At 52.5% G+C, this 21,086-nt stretch overlaps 2 protein-coding genes and 1 pseudogene across 7 annotated transcripts in view; 2 read left to right on the top strand and 1 right to left on the bottom strand.

The window, feature by feature from the left end:
• Positions 1–289: 289 nt before the first annotated feature.
• ISG15 (ISG15 ubiquitin like modifier) lies at positions 290–15,337 on the top strand. Its single transcript, XM_072820215.1, has 4 exons — positions 290–588; positions 3,824–3,943; positions 14,148–14,340; positions 14,777–15,337. Exons 3-4 carry the CDS (start codon positions 14,320–14,322, stop codon positions 15,278–15,280), a joined length of 525 nt encoding a protein of 174 aa, XP_072676316.1. The 5' UTR covers positions 290–588; positions 3,824–3,943; positions 14,148–14,319; the 3' UTR covers positions 15,281–15,337.
• On the bottom strand, positions 10,243–10,657 carry LOC140630298 (large ribosomal subunit protein eL27 pseudogene; annotated as a pseudogene).
• A 2,272-nt stretch (positions 15,338–17,609) lies between the features above and the next one.
• AGRN (agrin) overlaps positions 17,610–21,086 on the top strand; it is a 33,907-nt gene continuing 30,430 nt past the window's right edge. For 2 of the 6 annotated variants that reach the window (XM_072820209.1, XM_072820206.1), the window contains exons 1-2: positions 17,610–17,890; positions 20,030–20,291. In XM_072820209.1, coding sequence (XP_072676310.1) covers positions 17,684–17,890; positions 20,030–20,291 — 469 coding nt within the window. In that variant the 5' untranslated portion in view covers positions 17,610–17,683. The remainder of the gene's footprint in view (positions 17,891–20,029; positions 20,292–21,086) is intronic. The other 4 variants (XM_072820205.1, XM_072820207.1, XM_072820212.1 and 1 more) reach the window with 3 other exon arrangements.

Raw genomic sequence — 21,086 nt, 5'->3', positions numbered from 1 at the left:
AGCCTCCAGCTGCGCGGGGATGAAGCGGGAAAATCGCCGCGCCCCCTCCTCCGCTGCCGCCGCTCGACCTGGGCGCCCGGACCGGGCCCCTTCCGACCGCTCCGGGCAGCGGACCTCCCTGGCGGGGCGGAGTCGCGAGGCGCTCCTTCAGGCCGAGCGAGGCCCGGGATGGGAGGAGGGCGCGGAGTTCGCGGAGGGCGGCGCGGGAAATCTGAAAGGAGAACGCGCCAGGGGAGGTGGGCCAGGCCCCGGAGGAGTAGGCGAGCCTCGGCCCACGCGCCTCTTCCGTTCTCCCTCGCCATCCCGGGTTCCCGTCCGGGGCCGAGGGGCTCTGAACAGCCTCACGGGACCCCCACTGCCTGCACACCTACCCCAGGCGTGTGACATGGTGAACGTGGCACACCGGACCCGGGGCAGGAGAGAGACCGGCTGGCTACAGTCTTGAGGCAGCCAGGGAGTCGCAGGACAAGTGCGTTATGGCATAGAACCGTTGAGGGTGATATTGCTGGACAGGTTGGAGTGATGTCACCAATCAGGCTGGAAGATGTCACTGGCCACCAGATAATGAGGCGATATCTCAGGCTGAAGGTCAGTGATCACACAAGCCAGATGAGGTAATGTCACCGGGCTGGTAATGTCACACTCTTTTAGATTACTCAACAGTAGGCTAAGCACCAGCGAAGGAGGGCTCACAAAAAAATGAGGAGCAACTCTTTTTTTTTTAATATTTTTTTTCAATTTTTATTTATTTATGATAGTCACAGAGAGAAAGAGAGGCAGAGACACAGGCTGAGGGAGAAGCAGGCTCCATGCACCGGGAGCCCAATGTGGGATTCGATCCCGGGTCTCCAGGATCGCGCCCTGGGCCAAAGGCAGGCGCCAAACCGCTGCGCCACCCAGGGACCCCGAGGAGCAACTCTTAATATCTGTTTCTTTCAAAGTGGCACAGTGAGAGAAACAGGACTATGTTATTTTCCTGTTCGATATTGTTTTCATTTTGAATTAGGTTGCAGGGCCATAGTCTTTGCATACTAACAGTCCACAGTCCACTGTCGCCTGGCAGCAGTGTGGTTTCCCATAGACGTTTCTGGAGTCCCACAGTGGGGCTGGCCAGGTGCTGGGGCTTCTAATCTGGTGCTGGAGGAATTGCCGAGCGAAATAATCATTCCGTTGTAAGCGATGGAAAGAAATGGATCGGCTGCTGGGAGAGAGGAAACCCTTCTTTTGACTGGGTGGTGGGGAAGTCTCCTCTGAGATGGAATCCTCTAGGGAGACGGCAGCTCTGCAGAGCCTCAGGGGGAGGGCATGGCGCCCCCAGGATGGGGAAGGGACCCCAGGGGCTGAGGGAGGAGGGGAAGGGACAGGCAGAGGCACGGGGACCTGGAGGCTTTGGGCCCCGGGAGGGCTGTGGGAGAGCCTGGGGCGGGGGGAGCTTTTCTGAGCAATGGAGTGAGCCGATGGCGAGCCTGGAAGGGTCAGGTCAGGTCAGCTCGACTGCTGTGGGTCTCCATAGTGAGTGTCCACGGCTGGACCTTGCCCCAACACCCATTTCCGGGTCCCACTCTGGGCCCCCATCCAGAAGCCACTTTTCCTTTCCGAGGGTGACTGTAGTCTAGGGTCAAGCAAAGTCCTTGTGGAGGACTGCCCTCCACCTGCCCTCCACCGATGCCCTCGCCCTGCCCCGCTCCGCTACCTGCCTGCGATCGCTTCTGCACAGGCACCTAGATGAGGCTACCGGTTCCCCTTTCCCGCCCAGAGGAGCGTACGGGAGTGGAGGGGGCGTTGGAAAGCCGTTGGGGTCAGGCAGGAATCTGAAGAGCTGCCACCGGAGCCCAAAAAGCCCTGGGAGCGCTTTTCGGCGGGGCGCAAGCTGGAACCAGTCCTGCAGTCTAGGAGGTCGCAGGGATTGCAGAGGCCGGGAGCCCGCGAGCGCCCCCAGTGGCCACCGGCGCCTCCTCCTCCTCTTGGGAGTGGTCGGGGCGCAGCCGCTGGGCCAGGTGGGTTCTGGCAGGCGGCCAGACTGGAAGGAGAGGCCTGGCAGCGACGTTCTTGCCCATTCTTTCCCTCACTAGTTGTTAGATGGGCTGATTTACCTTCCTGTACCTGCTTCCTCACCTGTAAAATGGGTCACCTTTCTATTTATCCTAGGATTATTGGTAAGATAAACGAGAGCCTACTTTAAAGGTACCCAGCATGCAGTGAGAACGGGGGACGTGTCAGCTGCCCTGCAACTGCCCCAGAGAAGCAGGTGGGAACAGAGGGAAGATATGCCTCCCAATGCTCTCCACACTCTGAGCACCTCCTCGGCTCATCCTCAGAGGCCTGCCAGAGAAGGAAAGAAGCCCTCCACCCAGGGTGTCCAGGGGCCTGTATCTTGGCCTTCCCAGCAAGGAGCCCTCTCTAGGCCAGAGCATGGTATGCTTTCCCAATGTCCTCATCACCTACATCCCCATTATCTGTCTGGTCATGACCCTCTAGGCCCTTGTCCCACAGACTGCCTCTGTAAGGAAGCACCAGCTGGCCTCATGGACAGGCCACAAGGAGAGGTCCCATGGAAAGGCCTTGTGTAGGTGTCACAGCCAGCAGCCCAGTGGTCAGTCTCAGCTGCCAAACACATGAGCGAAATACCTCCAAATGATCCTAACCTGAAGTTGCCATGCCACCTATTTCACATCTGATCAGCTGCCCCTGTGTGCTCTGTTCCAATTCTTGGTTCCCAGAGTAGGACAGTTGTTTACTATGACATTTCAGGGTCAGTTGTTTCAGAGCAGTAGTAACTGGACTACCTGGGATGAACCAAGGCCTAAACCCAGGACAGTGGCTTTTTCCACCCACTCCTCCTTCCCTGTCCTTATTCCTTATTTTCTCCTGCATTTACAGGGCCTTTGAACCCTGGCTTTCTGTCTGATGAATGCTTCTTGGAAGCCATCAAAGGCCAGCTGTCTGTTTTCCTGGACCCAGGCCTGAGTGGGCCACACCCCAGATGGCTGATGGTTCAGGGGACGTCCGCAGGGCCCACTGATGGCCAGAGGGTGGGGAGCAAAGCAGGAAAGTCAGTGGGGGAGTTTGTGAGGAAAGATGGAGATATCTTCTAGGCCAGACAGGGGGCTCTAGCCTTATGGGGGAGGAGGTCTCACATCGGCCACCATAACAGCATTCCCTATGACAACATTCAGCCAGTGTCACTTGAGAGCCTGTAAAATGCTGTTTGTGTGCATCCTGCCTCCCAACCTCTGACAGGAAGATGGCACCTGCATTTACACCCTGCCCCTCACATTCCTTTGGCACATGGATTCCAGAACATAGGAGATACCATAGGCCACCATCTGCTCCTGTCTTCCCATGTACCCTCCTTAGAGTCTGCTACCTCCTCTCCTGCCAAGAGGCAGCAGCCCATCGACTCAGGCAACTGGGGCCAGAGCTGTCAAGTGACTAAGCTAGGACTGTTGTTGGTTCTCTGCTGCAAAGTGGGAGCTGGGGGCTGAGTCACTGTTTGCCAGAATCCAGCAAGTGACAAAGGTCAGGGCTGATGGATCCAGGATGCAAGATATCAACGAGGGAAACAAATACCCAGGACCCAGGCAGAGGCCAGGAGCACAGCTTGCTGATGATGAGGTTTCAGTTTCCAGGATGGTCCTCATCTTCTTGGCCAAAGGGGCATCTTCCACCCTTACAGGCCATGGAACTGACACACTTTCCCTCAGCTACCTGAAGAGTGGGCAGGGCACCCCCCGCCCAACACATGGTGAGTGATAGCATCTTCCCCATGGTCTGGGCGTTATTAATATCTTTCTCCAAAATCTGAGTGTTGACACCTTTCCAGATCCGGGAAGTCATATCTCTCCACCTTGGGAAGTGGTGAAATTTCTCCCAACCCCTGTCTGTGTGGGATGGCTCCTAGGGGTGCTGCTCCCTCTTCTTGGACCACTACACCTGGAGAGAGGTGAGCTTCCTTGCCCTTCCTCTGTGTAACTTCCAGACCACTCTCTTCTCTACCACAAAAGCCCCAGCTGTCAACCTTGTATCGTCACATCTCACCTTGCTGAAGTTGTCTCTGCCCCTGGGGCTTCTCTCAATCCCTTTGTGTTTTGTTTCGTTTTGTTTTGTTTTTTTAAGATTCTGTTTATTTATTCATGGAGACACAGAGAGGCAGAGACACAGGCAGAGGGAGAAGCAGTCTCCGCTCAGGGAACCTGATGCAGGACTCGATCCTGGGACTCCAGGATCACGCCCTGCACCAAGGGCAGGCGTTCAACCGCTGAGGCACCCAGGTGTCCCCCCTATGTGTTTTATTCCCGATCCTCTGTCACTTTCCCCAAGCACTCCTGCCACGGTTCTTGGTAATTTCAAAATCCACAAAGATGATTCTCCAACCTTCTGGACGTCCTCCCCTTCAGCAGTCCTTTTACCTCCCCACTTGGCCCCTCACTTCCCTGGCCAGGGTCCTTCTCGTGAATGCAACCCTTCCCCGGGCTAACCTCAAGCATCACATTCCCTGCTGACTTCACAGCCTCACAGTTCGTGTCTCCCACTCTCCTTCAGCCCTGCTAAGATTGGCAGTCCCTGGATAAGACCCAAGCTGGTGCTTCCTCATCCTCTGACATCCTTTCCCCTCTGTATCAAGAGAACCTTATCTGGCCAGCCATGGGGCCTGCTCCCTAACCCTTGCTCCCTCCTGTTGCTTCATCATATTCTTTAGGCCAAACCACCGCCTGGGTTAAATCCCAGCTATCTTTGTGGCTTCATAGTCCTCTGCCTGTTCCTTTGCACAGTTGTAGGATCTGGGTGGTGCTGTGGCTTCCTTGGGGCCTTCCTCATGCACCTGCTGTCAGTTGTCCGCTGGCCTGCCAGGAGGGAAGTGGCACCACATATGGACACTAGAGTTGCGGTCTCCGGACTTCTGGCTCTCTGCCACGTGGCCCCATCCTGCCCAAGCTGGACCAGCTTCCTCATTTGGCTTGGTTAACATTTCAGAAGGGTGAAGTGGACACTCGGGGTCTCTTGAGGCCTGAGCTCCAGAACTCACACAGTGAAACTTCTGAGACATTGCATCAGCTGAAACAAGACCAGCCAGATTCAAGAATAACATGCCGTGGCCATGTTTCTCTGTCAGTCACATGAACCTTCTGACATCCTGCAGCTGCATGTGGCCAGAGATGCTCCAAACCACTGATCATCCTTGCCTTGCATTCTGGACCATGAGCCTCAGGTGGCCCTGATGCTGCCCAGGCACCTCACATCCCCTGGCCACTCCCCAATGTGCTCTTAGCACACTGGTGGTCCTCCTTGGGCCCACAGTGCCTCTCCCCTATCCTGGTCTCACCTGACATGAAGCCAAGGATGTAGAGGCCTGCAGAACATAATGTCCCCTGGTTGAGCCCCTGTGCTCTGCACTAGGCAGGTAGCTGGCACCCTCCCCTCTCTCTGCATCCTCAGTTCCTCTCCCTGTGAGTCTGTTCCCATTATGCCGCTTATGTTAGAAAAGCACAACACAACACCAACTTATCAGGTCCCCACTTCACTCTCCACCTACTGCTGCTTCTCTATGGCGAAGCTCCTGGGACAACCATCTACCGTGTGAATCCAGTTCCTCTCCTCTGCTTTCTCAAACTCTCTCAGTCTGCCCCAAGACTGTGGAGACCAAGCTCGGCAAGGTCACCAGGATGTCCCTGCGGCTGATCCAGTAGTGACTAGGGTGGCTACACATCCCTCTCTGGCTTCTTAGCCATATCAACCCCTGATTGCCCTCCGCCTCACTGCCACTCCTTCTGCCTTTCTGATTTCTGCATGACTCCTTACCCTCTCTGTACCCACTCCCTTGCATGCCTCACACAGTCTCCTGCTAATGACATCCCAAATGGTAACCCCAGTCTGGACTTATCCATGAACCGCAGGCCATATCCCTCACCGGATTTTAAATCTAACAGACATTTCAGGTGCAATATGTCTATAACCAAGTTCCTGAGTCCTATAGTATTGGGTTTTGACTGTGGATCTCAGTTTCACACCCACCCTGGAGTCTTCCCCTCCCTCCCACCACCAGGAGGTCCTGACCACAGAGGCATGAGTAGGGTTGGCCAACCTCCCTCTGGACCACTTTTGTCCCACCTCTACCCTCTATAGCCCTAGCCTCTTCTCTGCTGCCCAACCTCCTGCCCCACTGTAGTGTCCCCATGTTCTCCTATGACTTTCCCCCCTCTGACACCTGGTGAACAAGTTGTTATACTAACTTTTCTGTTTAGACAAATGGGGCAGTCTCTGCCTGGTGTCTGGGCCTGACTGAAGCCCCTTGCCTCCCCTACATCTTTCTTGGACTCCTCAGACCAGCATTCTGCTGCCACCCTTGACACTAGGAGTCCACTCTCCACCCTGGCCTATCAGGCCCTACTACAGCTCTAGCTCCCTGATATATCCAATACCTCTCCTGCCACTGACTCCACACCAACACCACATTTTCTCTGGATTTTCAGAGAAGCTCCTAATTGATCTCCAGCTCCCTTCCTGACCTGAGGTCTTCTACTTCATGCAACTGTCCTGATGATCCTGTTAGGCCTGAGCAAAATCAGGTCAGCCCCTCCTGGGGGAATGCATAGTGTCTCCAGTGGCCATCTCCATGCCCTGCTTCTCCGCATCCACTCACCAGCCTTACTGCCTCCCGCATGTGTAGACACACTCCTGCCCCAGGGTTTTGCAGCACCCTGGCCTCTGCCTGGGATTCTTTAGGACTTACATCCCCCTTTCCTGCTCTTTTCTTCTTTGTACTTATCCCTGGCAACATATGCCTTTCTTTCTTTTTTTTTTTTTTTTTGGTTTAGACTTTATTTTTAAGTAATCTTTATACCCAACATGGGGCTCAAACTTACAACCCTGAGATTGAGAGTTGCACGCTATACCAATTGAGCCAGCTGGGCACCCTGCAACACATGACTTCTGTACCTACTTATACCAATGTCTGTCCACTACACTAGAATGTGAACTCCATTTTGTCCAGGAGTAGTACCTGGCACAAAGTGTGTACTCTGTAAAGACATGTTAGCCAAATGAATGAATAACAAAGATGGCACCTCTCCAATATCCAGATAATGATACCATCTTTTCCCAAAATCAATGGTGACAGCATCCTACCAAGATCTGAGCAATGGAGGCATATATTCCAATATCTCATATCAAAATATGATTTTCAAGGCAAAAAAACATGACTTCCAAAAAAATCCAGAGTGAGCACATGTCGAGTGTTTTGTTTAGCTCACCAATGGGAAAACCAGCAGGTTCCAAGAGGCTTTGAGGGAGTACAGGTCAGATGCCATATGAGGCAGCAAGATCATGTTTCTCCAGGATAGAAGTCCTCTACGTCTGGTAGGATAGATGTCTACACCACATTAACCTGTAACTTCAAGAATATCAGCAAAGGTACCTCCAGGGAGACCTTCAAGGATGGGAAGGCTCCTTGTGCCCAATTTCCAAGTTTGGGATAATATTCTTAACACTGGGGACTGGTAGGCTCTTCCTCTCCATCTGGCAGTAGAAGCCTCTCCCCCAACCTTCCTACGTGAGTCTCCTCCTCCCCACTTTGGCCCCAAGGCCCAGATCCCAACCTGGTGTGGTGAGAGATTGTCAGGTGTGGCTCAAGCTAGGGGCTCTGGACTTCATGAAGTGTCAGGGCTTTGTGTCCAGGGGTAAGTCCTGCAGAAAGGGAGGATAAGGAACTGATCCTTCCTTCTCTTCCCCTCCCCACCTCTTCCTCTCCCCTCAAAGGGTGGGCAGAGCAGGTGGGGTCTGCAGATGCATCCCATTAGATTTTCTCTGTTTTGTGTCTTTCAGCTTTAGCCTTGGGTGTGTCAGGTGCCTGTAACTTCCCTGCTGCATCTGGGATGAAAAGATGAAAGTGCCATTTAGTGGCAAGGGACATTTGGGAGTCCTCCAGCACAACTGGCCCTGGGTCTCCACACTGCAGACTCCAGGCTGTTCTCGTGTGGGCCTGAACTCAGAAGACCTGTCCAACAGACAGGTAACCACACAGGATTATGGGATGTGCCTGGCCCTTCAGCCACTGGCAGCCTTAGCACAGGGGCCACATGGGCCAGAATCCAGCTGTGCTCCTTCCTTGCTGTCACCAGGTCCTGTGGGTTTGAACCAAGTTGAGTGCCCCCTACCTTGCTCCTCCCATACCACAGCTCCAACTTGCTGCCTCCCCCAGGTTAGAATAGACCTCCAGGGGACATCTGACTGGCTGTGTCAGAGAAGTGTGTGACTCTTGATCTCAGGGTCATGAGTTGGAGCCCCACATTGGGTGCAGAGGTTACTTAAAAAAGAAAAAAAATCTTTAAAAAAAGAGAACAACCCTCCCATCTTAGGTCTGCCTTCTCCTTTCCTTCCCTATAAGCCATCCCTGCAGCAAAAAGAATCTTTCTCATGTGAAGACTACCTCCTGACTTCCTTGAGGGCCAAGCCCTACAGCCCAGAGTCTGTTTTGGGGATAACCAGACAGGGGGCTGTTTGAATGGCCCTCTAAGCCTGCCAGTCAGTGTGGGGACAGCAGCCTATTTGTCCTGCACTGAGTCCTGCATTCCCTAGACATCCATCACAAAGGACTGTGGCTAGGAGAGGGATGTGCCCACCAGGCAGGTAGTGAGGGTCTGGCCTGAGAAGCTCTGGGGTCCAGGACAGTGAGACTGTGGCCCAGGTTGGGGGTGCTCAACCTTCCTAGTGCTGGGTGGGAGGAACAGAGCAACACTTCTCCCTCAGAAAACACGGAAAGGAAGGGGCTGCCAACTTAATGAGCCCAGCTGGCACATATTTACAGCTAATTAGATTTCAACAATAAACCTTCCTTAAGAAATTTGCTGCCACCCCCACACCCCCCAGGCTCTCTGATGATATTTTTCCTGGTCAGCCATACTAACAAGAAGTTATTTCTTCCTTTCTCTTCTTTTTTTTTTTTTAATTTTTAAATTTATTTATGATAGTCACAGAGAGAGCGAGAGAGGCAGAGACACAGGCAGAGGGAGAAGCAGGCAGAGGGAGAAGCAGGCTCCATGCACCGGGAGCCCAACGTGGGATTCGATCCCGGGTCTCCAGGATCGCGCCCTGGGCCAAAGGCAGGTGCTAAACCGCTGCGCCATCCAGGGATCTTCTTTTTCTTTTTCTTTTTCTTTTTCTTTTTCTTTTTTCTTTTTCTTTTTCTTTTTTTTCTTTTTCTTTTCTTTCCTTTCTCTTTCTTTCTTTCTTTCTTTCTTTCTTTCTTTCTTTCTTTCTCTCTCTCTCTCTCTCTCTCTCTTTCTGATTTCATTTATTTATTTGACAGAGAAAGAAAGAAAAGCAGGGGAAGCAGCAGAGGGAGAGGGAGAAGGCTCTCCACTGAGCTGGGAGCCCAATGAGGGGCTTGATCACAAGACCCCAGGATCATGACCTGAGCCAAACGCAGATGTTCAAACAACTGAGCCCCTCAGGTGCTCCTCTGTGCTACTTTCTCAGAAGTCATGGTGTGCCTGTGGCCTCCAACATCTGTCCATCAGGAGGCCTCCTGGGGCAGCCCACACCCATCGTTCCATAGTGCCCCGGGGTGACCTTTGAGCTGGGACCAAAGGCCTCAGTACCTCTAGTACCTCTGCGAAGTTTAAGTGGTAAGGACTGTGGACATTCTTGGAAAGAATGTCCTTTTTTTTTTTTTTTGTGGTTATTCAATAGTCAAAGGATCAATTCAACTCAAGTAGGGACGCCTGGGTGGCTCAGCGGTTAAGCATCTGTCTTCGGCTCAGGGCGTGATCCTGGGGTCCGGGATCCAGTCCCACATCAGGCTCCCTGTAGGGAGCCCACTTCTCCCTCTGCCAGTGTCTCTGATTCTCTCTCTCTGTGTCTCTCATGAATAAATAAATAAAATCTTTTTTTAAAAGTCAAATCAAGTATATTAAATGTTCTAGATGCTGTTTTAAAGGTTTAAGGAAGTTTAAGTTAGTTGGTAAATGAGATAAAATATTAACCAAAGGTCCCTTTATAAGTGGCTGTTATAATTTTATAAATGGAATGCTAATATTTGTGACTAGAATTTATGTATTTTGTGACCATATTATCAGGTGCATACAAGTTTAAAATTATTTTATTTTACCAGTGAACTCAACCTTTTATTGTTACACGACGTTTTGTGTCTCTGTAGCACTTTGCTTATAAAATTTCTTTGTTGATGTGTTAATAAAATTGTGTTTTTTTCTTTTTTCTTTTTTTAATGACTGAAACAAAAGAAATCTAAAACAGCAGCTTCTGGAAGAACCTTTGTTCTTGCCGGTCTTGTACTTCTTCTCGAACTTGACCTTGGCCTCTCTTCGGGCCTTGCGTTTAAGAGCAGGGTCTCTGAAGACATTCTTGTTGATGACAAGTTTTGTCCAAGGGGATATCCACAGAGTACCTTGTGTGCATGAGGTGATTGTAGTTATAAACTTTCACAAAAGACTTGATCTTTGACCTCTTGGCGATTTTCTTCTTGCCCATGGCAGCTGTCCCTTTTCGGGGATAGCGGTCAATTCCGGCCACCAGAGCATGGCTGTAGGGACAGTCTGAGGTGCCATCATCAATGTTCTTCACGATGACTGCTTTGCGTCCGGAGTAGCATCCGGCTGGCCAGGACCAGCACCACCTTCCCGGGTTTCATGAACTTGCCCATCCTGACACCAGCCACTTGAGCCTACAGCAGAAAGCTAAAGTTGTTGATATGGTCACATCTGTTTCATTTTAGTTAATAGCCATATGGTATGTTTCTTTCCATCCTTCTACTTTCCAATTTCTCGTATCTTTATATTTCAAATGATTCCTGTCTTCTTTTTTTTTTAATTTTTTTTATTTATTTATGATAGTCACACAGGGAGAGAGAGAGAGGCAGAGACACAGGCAGAGGGAGAAGCAGGCTCCATGCACCGGGAGCCCGATGTGGGATTCGATCCCGGGTCTCCAGGATCGCGCCCTGGGCCAAAGGCAAGCGCCAAACCGCTGCGCCACCCAGGGATCCCCTGATTCCTGTCTTCTGTAAGCCACATAAAATTAGATTATTTTTAACCAGCTGACAATATTGGTCATTTAGTCCCCCTGCATTTCAACCTCTTGCTAAGGTTGCAAGTTCCTCATTTGTGATAATTTGTTACGACAGCCCCAGGAAATGGAGACAGATTCTGTCGGTAAATGCCTTTGCATTTACTTTTTCCTATCAAGAGTAGAAAGACAACTGGTGGCATGGATGAAGTAACTAAAAGAAAATGAAGATTCTAGTACTATATGTCAGTATTAAGAAATCAGAAGACATCAAATACCATGTTTAATAATGGTCATATGGAGGGGCAAATTTTCATATTCTGTATTTTTTGTTTCTTACGTTTTTAAAAAAGATTTTATTTATTTATTCATGAGAAACACAGAGAGAGAGAGAGAGAGAGAGGCAGAGACACAGGCAGAGGGAGAAGCAGGCTCCACGCAGAGAGCCCAACATGAGACTCAATCCCAGGTCTCCAGGATCACGCCCTGGGCTGAAGGTGGCGCTAAACCTCTGAGCCACTCAGGCTGCCCTGTATTCTTTGTTTCAATAACCATTTATGAAAATAAATAAATAAATAAATAAATAAATAAACAAACATTTATGGTTTCCTTTTTTTTTTTTTTTGGTTTCCTTTTCATAAAAGCAATATTATTTATGCAAGGAACGAGTCAAGATATACATTTAAAATAATAAAAAGATGGGATCCCTGGGTGGCTCAGCAGTTTAGCGTCTGCCTTCGGCCCATGGTGTGATCCTGGAGACCCAGGATCGAGTCCTACGTCGGGCTCCCTGTGTGGAGCCTGCTTCTCCCTCTGCCTGTGTCTCTGCCTCTGTGTCTCTCATGAATAAATAATCTTAAAAAAATAATAATAAAAAGAAAGACATTTAAGCCCCTCTGTTTGTTCTTTGTGTGTTCATAATTTTGGAGCCCTATGAAATCTTTTTGGGGGTGGGGAAGTTAAATGGCCAAGATTCATATTCAGAAATTTATTTTTCCAGTCCTTTGCTTCTTTATTTCAAAATTATTTATTTACTTTCTTATTTATTTAAATTTTATTTCTTTATTTTTAGCTAACATATGTCTGTTATGTGTTATTTATTTTAGCAAAAATTTGGGAACAACCGATACAGTCAATGATATGGGATTGGTTAACTAAATTCCACTCTATACTATAATGGATTCATTATGCCATGGGGAATATATCCAGCCATTAAAAAAAAAAACTTGCGGGATCCCTGGGTGGCGCACCGGTTTAGCGCCTGCCTTTGGCCCAGGGCGCAATCCTGGAGACCGGGGATCGAATCCCACGTCAGGCTCCCGGTGCATGGAGCCTGCTTCTCCCTCTGCCTGTGTCTCTGCCTCTCTCTCTCTCTCTCTCTCTCTGTGACTATCATAAATAAATGAAAAAAAAAAAAAAAAGAAAATGTTTAAAAAAAAAACTTGCATAGAAATATCTGTTAATATGGAAAAATGTTTATGATATACTGTTTTGAATGAAGCAGGTTACAAAATGGTAAGAGTAGGATGAGTTAATTTCTTTGGCTTTGTTTTTATTGAGGTAAAATTCATATAACAAAAATTTAACCATTTTAAAGTACATAACTCAGAGTCAGTATATTTACAACATTGTGCAACCATTACCTCTATCTAGTTATAAGACATTGTATCACCCTCAAAGGAGGCCTCATATTCATAAAGCAATCATTCCCTGGCAATCAATACTGGACTCTATGGGTTTGCCTATTGTGGATATCTCATATAAATAGAATCATATGATATATGTGGCCTTTTGTGTCTGGCTTATTTCACTTAACATAATGTTTTCAGGATTCATTCATGTGGTAGCAGGTATTAGTACTTCATCCCTTTTTATGGCTCAATAATATTCCATCATAAGAGTGTATCATATTTTGTTTATGCATCCATCTGTTGATGGACTTGGTTGTTTCCACAATTTCTATCTTTTTTCTGTTGTAAATAGTGCTGCTATGAACATTTGGGTACAAGTACTTCTCTGAACACCTGTGTTCAATTCTTTTCAACATATACCCAGGAATGGAGTTGCTGGGTCATGTGAAAATCCTGTTTAACTTTTTGAGGAGTGACTACACTGTTTTCCACAGTAGCTGCACCATTTTTACATTACCATCAGCAATGTATGAAGGTTCCAATTTCTTTACATCCTCATCAACACTTGTTATTGTTTTTTTTGAATTATTATTTTATATTATACTAATATATTATTATAGTCATGCTATAATAATAAGTGTGACATAGTATCTCATTGTGATTTTGATCTAAGTTTCTCTAATGACATTTCCCTAAGGACTAATGATGTTGAGCATCTTTTCATGTGTATTTATGTATTTTCTACAGAGAAAGATCTATTCAAACACTCGCCCAATTAAAAAAAAAAAGATTTATTTATCTGTTTATTTGAGAGAAAGAGAGAGCAGGGGAAAGGCAGAGAGAAACCTGAGCAGACTCCAGGCTGAGTGCAAAGCCTGACATGGGGCTCAATCTCACAACCCTGAGATCATGACCTGAGCCAAAACAGAGTTGGCCACTTAACCAACTCTGCCACCCAGGTGCCCCCATTTGCCCAATTTTTTATTGAATTGTTTATATTTTTTATAGTTCAGTTCTAAGAGTTCTTTATATGTTATGGACACCAGATCCTTATCTGACTTATGATTTGCAAATATTTTCTTCCATTTTGAGAAAAGCCTTTTCACTTTCTGGATAGTGTTCATGAATTCATTTTTATAGAAAATAAGAGATATATTTCTTTCATTAAAACAAACAAACAAAAAACAATCTGAAGAAATACCATCCTAAACCAATGGTGATAATCTCTGGGTAGTTTGGATTGTCACTTGTTTGTTATTTCTGAATTAATTGCAGCAATGTTTTCCAAACTTACTAATTTTGCAAATTGGTAAATGGAAAGTGAATGTTTCCAGTCATTAGTTTCTGTTATGACTTCCGTGTAGCTTGTAAAGAACCTGAAGTGCTAGACACTTACGGGGGTTTCTGAATGAACACAGGGTGAGAGCATTGTCCTGAGTCTCTGGGCAGGTGGGTAATCCCAGGTCTTTATTACTGTTTTGTTTCTGCTACTCACAGGAGCATTCCCTGGGAAAAGGAAACTGAAACCGAAGCTAAATTCAGCCAATGGTCAGGCTCTCTCCCCAACACTGCCCTCTGACGTGAACAGCTCAGGTTCATAAAAGGGCTGAACAGGAGAGTAGCTGCAAGCTGAGAGGCAGCCAATCCATCTGTGCCCCTGGAGGACTTGATGCTGGAGCCTACAGCCATGGTAAGGGGTGTTTGACAGGCGGGGGGCAGGTGGGCTCTGTACCAGGCTCTTTTCCTATCTTACTGCTAGGGTCTTCCAAGGGTGGAGCCAGGCAAGTGGAGGTGCTCAGAGCTCCCCCAGGTCCCTAAGCATGAGGGGAGGGGCAGGGCCGCTTCTGAGATTGAGGTCTGGGTCTGGGAAAATGTGTTTTGCCAGTGTTGAATTCTGAGATCCCTTGGCATTGGCACAGGAAGGCATCTTAGTGGGCTGAGGAGGTGAGGTGATGGTCCTGGGGGATGGGCCTTTCTTCTGGAAATGCTCCCTGCTTCCCTCTAGTGCCTGGGGTTCCTTTCCTGGTGGGTGGGGAGGAGAGCACAGCTTTCCCTGTGGCCAATGATCTGCATGTAGAGGCTCCAGGACTGATGGTGAGGTTTATGAGTCTGTGTGATGCCCACAGGCTGGGAACCTGACTGTGAAGATGCTGGGAGGTGAGGAGTTCCTGGTGCCCCTGAGGGACTCTATGCTGGCATCAGAGCTGAAGCAGCAGATAGCCCTGAAAACTGGCGTGCCTGCGTTCCAACAGCGCCTAGCTACCCACCCGGCTGGCACAGTGCTGCAGGATGGGATCTCCCTCATCAGGCAGGGCCTGTGTCCTGGCAGCACAGTCCTGCTGGTGGTGAAGAACTGTAATGACCCCCTGAGCATCCTGGTGAGAAACAATAAGGGTCGCAGTATCGCCTACGAGGTCTGGCTGACACAGACTGTGGCTGAGCTCAAGCAGCAAGTGTGCCAGCAGGAGCACGTGCAGGCTGACCTGTTCTGGCTGAGTTTTGAAGGGAAGCCCATGGAGGACAAGCACCAGCTGGGGGAGTATGGTCTCACACCCCAGTGCACTGTGTTCATGAATTTACGCCTGCGGGGTGGTGGTGGGAATTGGGCAGGACCAGGAGGGCAGTGCTGAGAGCCACCCACCCAAGTCCTTGACCAAGTATGGGTAATAAAAGTTGACAAAATTAAATGGCTCCTTCTGCTTGGTCCTTCCCCCAGCATCCCTCACTTCTGCATCCCTGCTGATGTGGACAGGGAGGGACAGAGGAGGAAGTGGGATAAGGAGACCCAGGGACGCTGGGTGGTCAGTAGGCTGGGGTTGCCAAGTTAAGGGACAAGACTAGTGAGATCAAAATAGAGATCTACTCCCATCCACACCTTGGACAAATTGAAGATGTCCCCACACCTTCGGGAAGTTAACTTCTAGAGAAAGAAAAGAGACACATCTGCTGGAGCCCACCTCTATCTCCAGATTGAGCCAGAATCAGCCTTTGCACAACTGGTTCCCATTCCCTACACCTGGGTCAGCAGACAGTATGGTGGGGTGGGGGGAGGTGTGGTCAGGTTCCTGCTGGGACCAGCACCCCTGGAAATGGTGAGAGGGTGAGGCCCCAGAGCCTGCCTCGGTGGGCTGTGAAGCAGGCTCCTCCAAACCAGCCAGGGCCCTGGGGCCTCATGGCCCTCCAGGATCCATCAGCCTGCCCTGTCCAGTCTGCATTGGTTTAGGGAGGGGTACGGGCAGGGCCTTGAACACACACATCACTGTCCCACAAACTGCTAAACGGAGACTATTCTCCAGCAGATACACCTTCCTTCAGGGCTTTACTTAATGGAGAGGCCATGGCCAGCAGGAGAGGGGCCTCCCGGGATGAGGGGTTCCTCTAGTTCATACGGAAGAGCTTGTCCTAGGTGGGGGGCACCTATTTCCACATAGGTGGAAACACACCTGCTTCCACATAGAATGGTTCTTTCTATACCAATTCCCCAAGAGCTCTACAGGAGCCAGATGGAGTCAGCCTTGGACACAGGCAAGATGGGGAGTGTGTGTGTGTGTGTGTGGGGGGGGTGGACGCTCAGAACATACTTCTCTGAGGACACTCAGACTTCAGCTTTCAGACTGCAAGGGTAATTTGGCTGGAGGCCCAGAAGCCCCTTTCTGGTCTGTGGGGGTCTGTATCTAGGCCAAGGGACTTCTAGGTCTGGCTTATCTGTGACCAATATGTGTAGACAGGCAGCTGTGTGTGTGTGGGGGTGGGGTGCTCCCCTGATTCCAGTTTCATTTCCTGGGTCCCTACCCTCCCTTCTTTGTCATAAGACAAATTAGCCAGTGTGAGCATACACCCTTGGTGGCACCCTCCCACCAGGGCCTGGGGAGGTAGGGTCCTCCTCCAGAGGGGGGCTCTTCTGCCACTTACCCTCCATTGCTTCAGCGATCTGTGGCTGGCTCGGAGTTGAGGAGGTGTGCCGGCGACCCGGCCCTGGCGGGACAGAAGCGGTAGCCTCTCCCTTCCCTCCATCTCCAGCTAAGCTAGGCTCTCATTTGTACCCCCTGGATCTCGGTTTACCCGGGTTATCCAGGCCGGCAGGCTGGAGAGGCGCTCCTCTCGGGGCTGAAGAGGGGGCGTGGCTGTCCGTGCGCCGCCGGCCCCACGTTGTCACCGCTGGCCTGTAGAGGGAGCCCTCCGCTCTGCAGCGAGGCCCCAGCTCGCCCGGGAACGGGAGGTGGGCGGGTCTGCGCTCCGTCCTGGCCAATCACCACGGCCCCCAGCCCACATTGGTCCTAGCCCGCCGGGGGCGCGGCCTGCGGGGGCCGCCTACTCGCCCGAACTGGCTGGGGGTCCCGCGCCCCGGCGAGTTTGCGGCCCCGGTTTTCCAAGAGGCTGTCGTGCCCCAGCGGGTTCCTCCCGCCAGGGGAGGGGCGCAGTCCCGCAGGGCCCGAGGGACGGCGGGGTCCCAGCACCCGGCAGCCCCTTCCCGCGGCTCTGGCCACGGCACAGCCTGGAGCCCCTTGGAAGTCCCGTCACGTCGCCTCCAGATTATGCATTAACCCGATTGCAGCCGCATTTCCTGGGCGGGGGCGCGGGGTGGGGGAGAGACGTCCGCGCGGGAGGGGGAGGGGAGTCAGTGGGGGCGCGCCGCAGAAGAGAGCACCCCCCACCCCCCGGGTCCGCCCACCCGCCCGCTCGGTCCGCCCTCCGCCCTGCGAGTCCCACCACCCACCTTGGCCCGACCCAGTCCGGCCCCCTCCCTCCCACCAGCCGGGCCTCCGCCCGGCGCCGCCGTCCCGGCGCTTTGTTCGCGGCCGGCGCGGGTCGCAGGGCGCCGGGCGGGCCGGGGACCGGCGCGGGCTGGGTAGCTGGATTGGGGGGAGGTGGGGAGACGGGGAGGGGGCGGGGCTGCCCCGGGTCCCGCCCCCGCGCCGCCCGCGCTCCCACCGCCTCCCGGGAGCTGCGTCCCGTCCTGTCTAGTCCCGTTCCCGGCGCGGCCAGGCCCGCGCGCTTGCTCTGGCCGCCTTCCGCCGTCCTCGGCCCGCGCCATGGCCAGCCTGCGGCGGTCCGGCCCGGCCCCGCTGCAGCTGCTCCTGCTGCTCCTGGTGGTGGCTGCGCGCGCTCTGCCCAGCGCCGACGGGACGTGCCCGGAACGCGCGCTGGAGCGGCGGGAGGAGGAGGCGAACGTGGTGCTCACCGGCACTGTGGAGGAGATTCTCAACGTGGACCCGGTGCAGCACACGTACTCGTGCAAGGTGGGCCCCCGCCGGGACCCTGAGCCCCCCACCCCAACCCTCCTGGAAGCCTGGGTGGGGGTCTCTTACCCCTCCATCCCGGACCCCTTGCCCGAAGCTCCCCCCCTTGGAGATGCTGGCCGCCCCACTGAGACCCCCGCCCCAGGCCGTGGGAACGGGCACCAGGCGCTCCGCAGCACCCGCTCCCGCTCCCTTGGCGACCGCAGAGCCCCCGGGTGGGGCGCCGGGTCCCGGAAAACTCTCGAGTGCCAGAGGGAAAGTTCTTGCGGTACTGCTGCAGTCCCACCTCGCGGAGCCCAGGCCCTGGAGACCCGGAGATGTCTGACCCCACCCCCACCCCAGGCCCACTACCTTATTGGAAACAAGTGCGCCGCCCCCCAGGGAAACTGTATGGCTACCGCACCTCTCCCCATCAGTTAAAGAAAAGGAATGGGGACGAGGGGCGGTGACGCCTTCAGCTTGGGTTGAAAGTGGGGATTCGGCCTTTGATTAGTGCTGTCACCCCTTCCCAGAGGCCTTTACCAGGGCAAGAGGGGGTTATTAGGAGAGATTGGGATGCACATCTAGTCCCCCAACCCCAGGGACCCTGGGGGAGCTGCAGTGACTAGGTGTGGGGGACAGGGGCAGAAAAGTGGGCGGGGACTGTTCTGAGCCTCAAATGTGGAGGGGTGCAGGGACAGGTGCCCCATCCTGCTCCTATGAGAACTGATCCTTCTAGTCACAGGAGAGGGGGCTTGCCCAGCCCCTCCCTCAGTTGGATCTTGGAGCTCCCTGGGATAGGTATGTTGGTTTTTTTTTTTTTTTTTTTTTTGCTTTTTTCCCACAGTATGTTCCTGGGGAGGGCTCAGGGAACTCAGGGCCCATCCCCACTCTGGCCCCTAAAACCACCTCCCTGACCAGAAATCGGATCATTCCTTCTCCATGGAGATGGAGAGGGGTGGCAGCTTCTTTCAGATTGGCCTGTGCAGGCTACAGCTGGGATCCCCCGCCCAGCCCCCTCCCCTCCACCACACCAGGGCACTTTGCCAAGTCCCTGCAGGATTTTCCCGACTTCCTCCCCGCTGCTCCTGGGTGTGGCTGGGGTGGGGGGAGGCGATGAAATGGCCCAGCCCTCTCCCCGCTGGTTATCATCCTTCTAGAGCCTACTATGTGTCTGGGGTTGGGAGGGATAAGGTTGGACAAGGCCCCCAACTGGGCCACTGGATGGTGGAGGGGGACCTTACAGGAGCTGCAGTCCTGAGGCCTCCAGCAGGGACCTGGCAGGTGGGCAGGCCACCATTGTCTTTGATCACCCATTCCAGAAGTCTCAGCTCCCCAGAGCTCCTGAAGAAAGGGGCTTCTTCTCAGAGAGTGTGTGGGCTCATGTCCCCTGGGCATATCCCCATGGACATCCTAGTATAGTCTGCAGCTCCCATGACCCTCCTGCACCACCCCCGCCACACCAGGCTGTGGGTGTCTCAGGGTTTGGTTTGTTAGATCAGGTACCCTCAGGGCCCCAGGAGTGAGAGTGTGTAGGGTGGGGCTGCCCTGTGCTGCCCAAACTTGATTTTGTGGTTCGAAGGCTGCCTTGACTGCATTCACTGTAGGAGCCTGGCAGGAGGAGGGGTCTTTCACCTCCTGTGTGTGTGTGGGGGGAGGGTGTCTTAGCCCACCCACAGGGCTGCAAGCAGCCAAGCTGGCCCAGAGCCCTAAGCTCAGAGCCCATTGCCCTGAAAATCCATTGTCCATGTTAGATTCCTCTGGCTCTTAGAGGGTGGGTAGATGGGGAAAGTAGGGACATGCACCCAGACCAGGTGGATCTCCTTCCCATATCCAGCCTGAGCTGAGATAGACATTATTGGAGGTGGCTGGGGTCAGTTAGACCTAGGGGGTGGTAGTGCTGCTTCCTAGGTGAGGGTGTGTGTTCACAGGCTGCATGTCCTTTGGTGTGATGTGCACTGGCAGGGGCATCCATCATGCGTGTGTGCCCCTAAGATCTCTGTACATCTCTGCCCAGGCTTTGGGTCTACTCTGGACATCTGGCCTGAGCAACAGAGGTGGGAAGAGAAGCAGCAGCCCAGGTGCCCACATGGACTCTGTGGCTTCATCTCTCATGGCAAGAAGGCCACTGATACCTGTCCCCTCCCATGTCCACCCCAGGTTCGAGTCTGGCGGTACTTGAAGGGCAAAGACATGGTGACCCAAGAGAGTCTGCTTGATGGTGGCAACAAGGTGGTGATTGGTGGCTTTGGAGATCCCCTCATCTGTGACAACCAGGTGTCCACTGGGGATACCAGAATTTTCTTTGTGAACCCTGCACCGCCATACCTGTGGCCAGCCCATAAGAATGAGCTGATGCTCAATTCCAGCCTCATGCGCATCACCCTGCGGAATCTGGAGGAAGTAGAGCACTGTGTAGAAGGTATTTGGGGACCTGACCAGGGGAAGAGGTGACTGGGGCGGGTGGGGCTGCCCTAGGGGGTAGAGGAGAGTTTGCTTTAGTCTAGAGCATGGGTATCTTGTGGCTGAAGGCCGAAGGCTGATCTCCTTCCTGTCTCCCTGATCTCCCGGCCGAGTCTGGCCATCTCAAGGTCAGCTCCAGTCTCTGACGTCAGTAGAGTCCCCCACTAACCACCCCCTGTCCCACAATGCCACCATCTGTTGTCTTGGAGCCACACAAGTCCCAGTCCTGCAAAGGGACAAGCTTCCTCCTCTTCTGCTTGCCATTCCCCCCACCCCACCGGCTCCACACCCCCTCTTGGAGGGTCCTTTCTGAGCGAGAGGCAGGGACCAGGTGAATGAACACCAGCTGTTTATGTTCCTGCAGAAGCCCAAACATCTGTCTGGACGGGTCCCAGATGTTGAGCAAACTCCTTAGAGTGGGGCGTAGGGATTGGAGGAGGGGCTGCACCCTTCTGTGTTCCAAGAGGCCTGTCATTTCTGGAAAGGGGGAATTATGTGGGGTGGGTACTCGTAGGGGTTTGGTGGGTATGGAATTTCCTAATTGACTGTCGTCCATGCAGCACGTGTCTATTCTGAATGGCCCAAGAGCACCCCTCCCCCAGCCCAGCCTCTGGGAGGTGAGCTAGAATCACATGACCATGGCTTCCCTGCCCCCCTGCCCCAGGAGAGTCCCAGTTGGGGGCTGAGATCCTTTGCTGGGGAATGTGGCTGGGAGAATGTAGGAGCTGCCCCTTGCCCCCACATCCTGTCTGTC

This window comes from Canis lupus, chromosome 3 (genome assembly GCF_048164855.1).
Source record: "Canis lupus baileyi chromosome 3, mCanLup2.hap1, whole genome shotgun sequence".
Lineage (NCBI taxonomy): Eukaryota > Metazoa > Chordata > Mammalia > Carnivora > Canidae > Canis > Canis lupus.
This window is presented reverse-complemented; position numbering and strand designations above follow the sequence as displayed.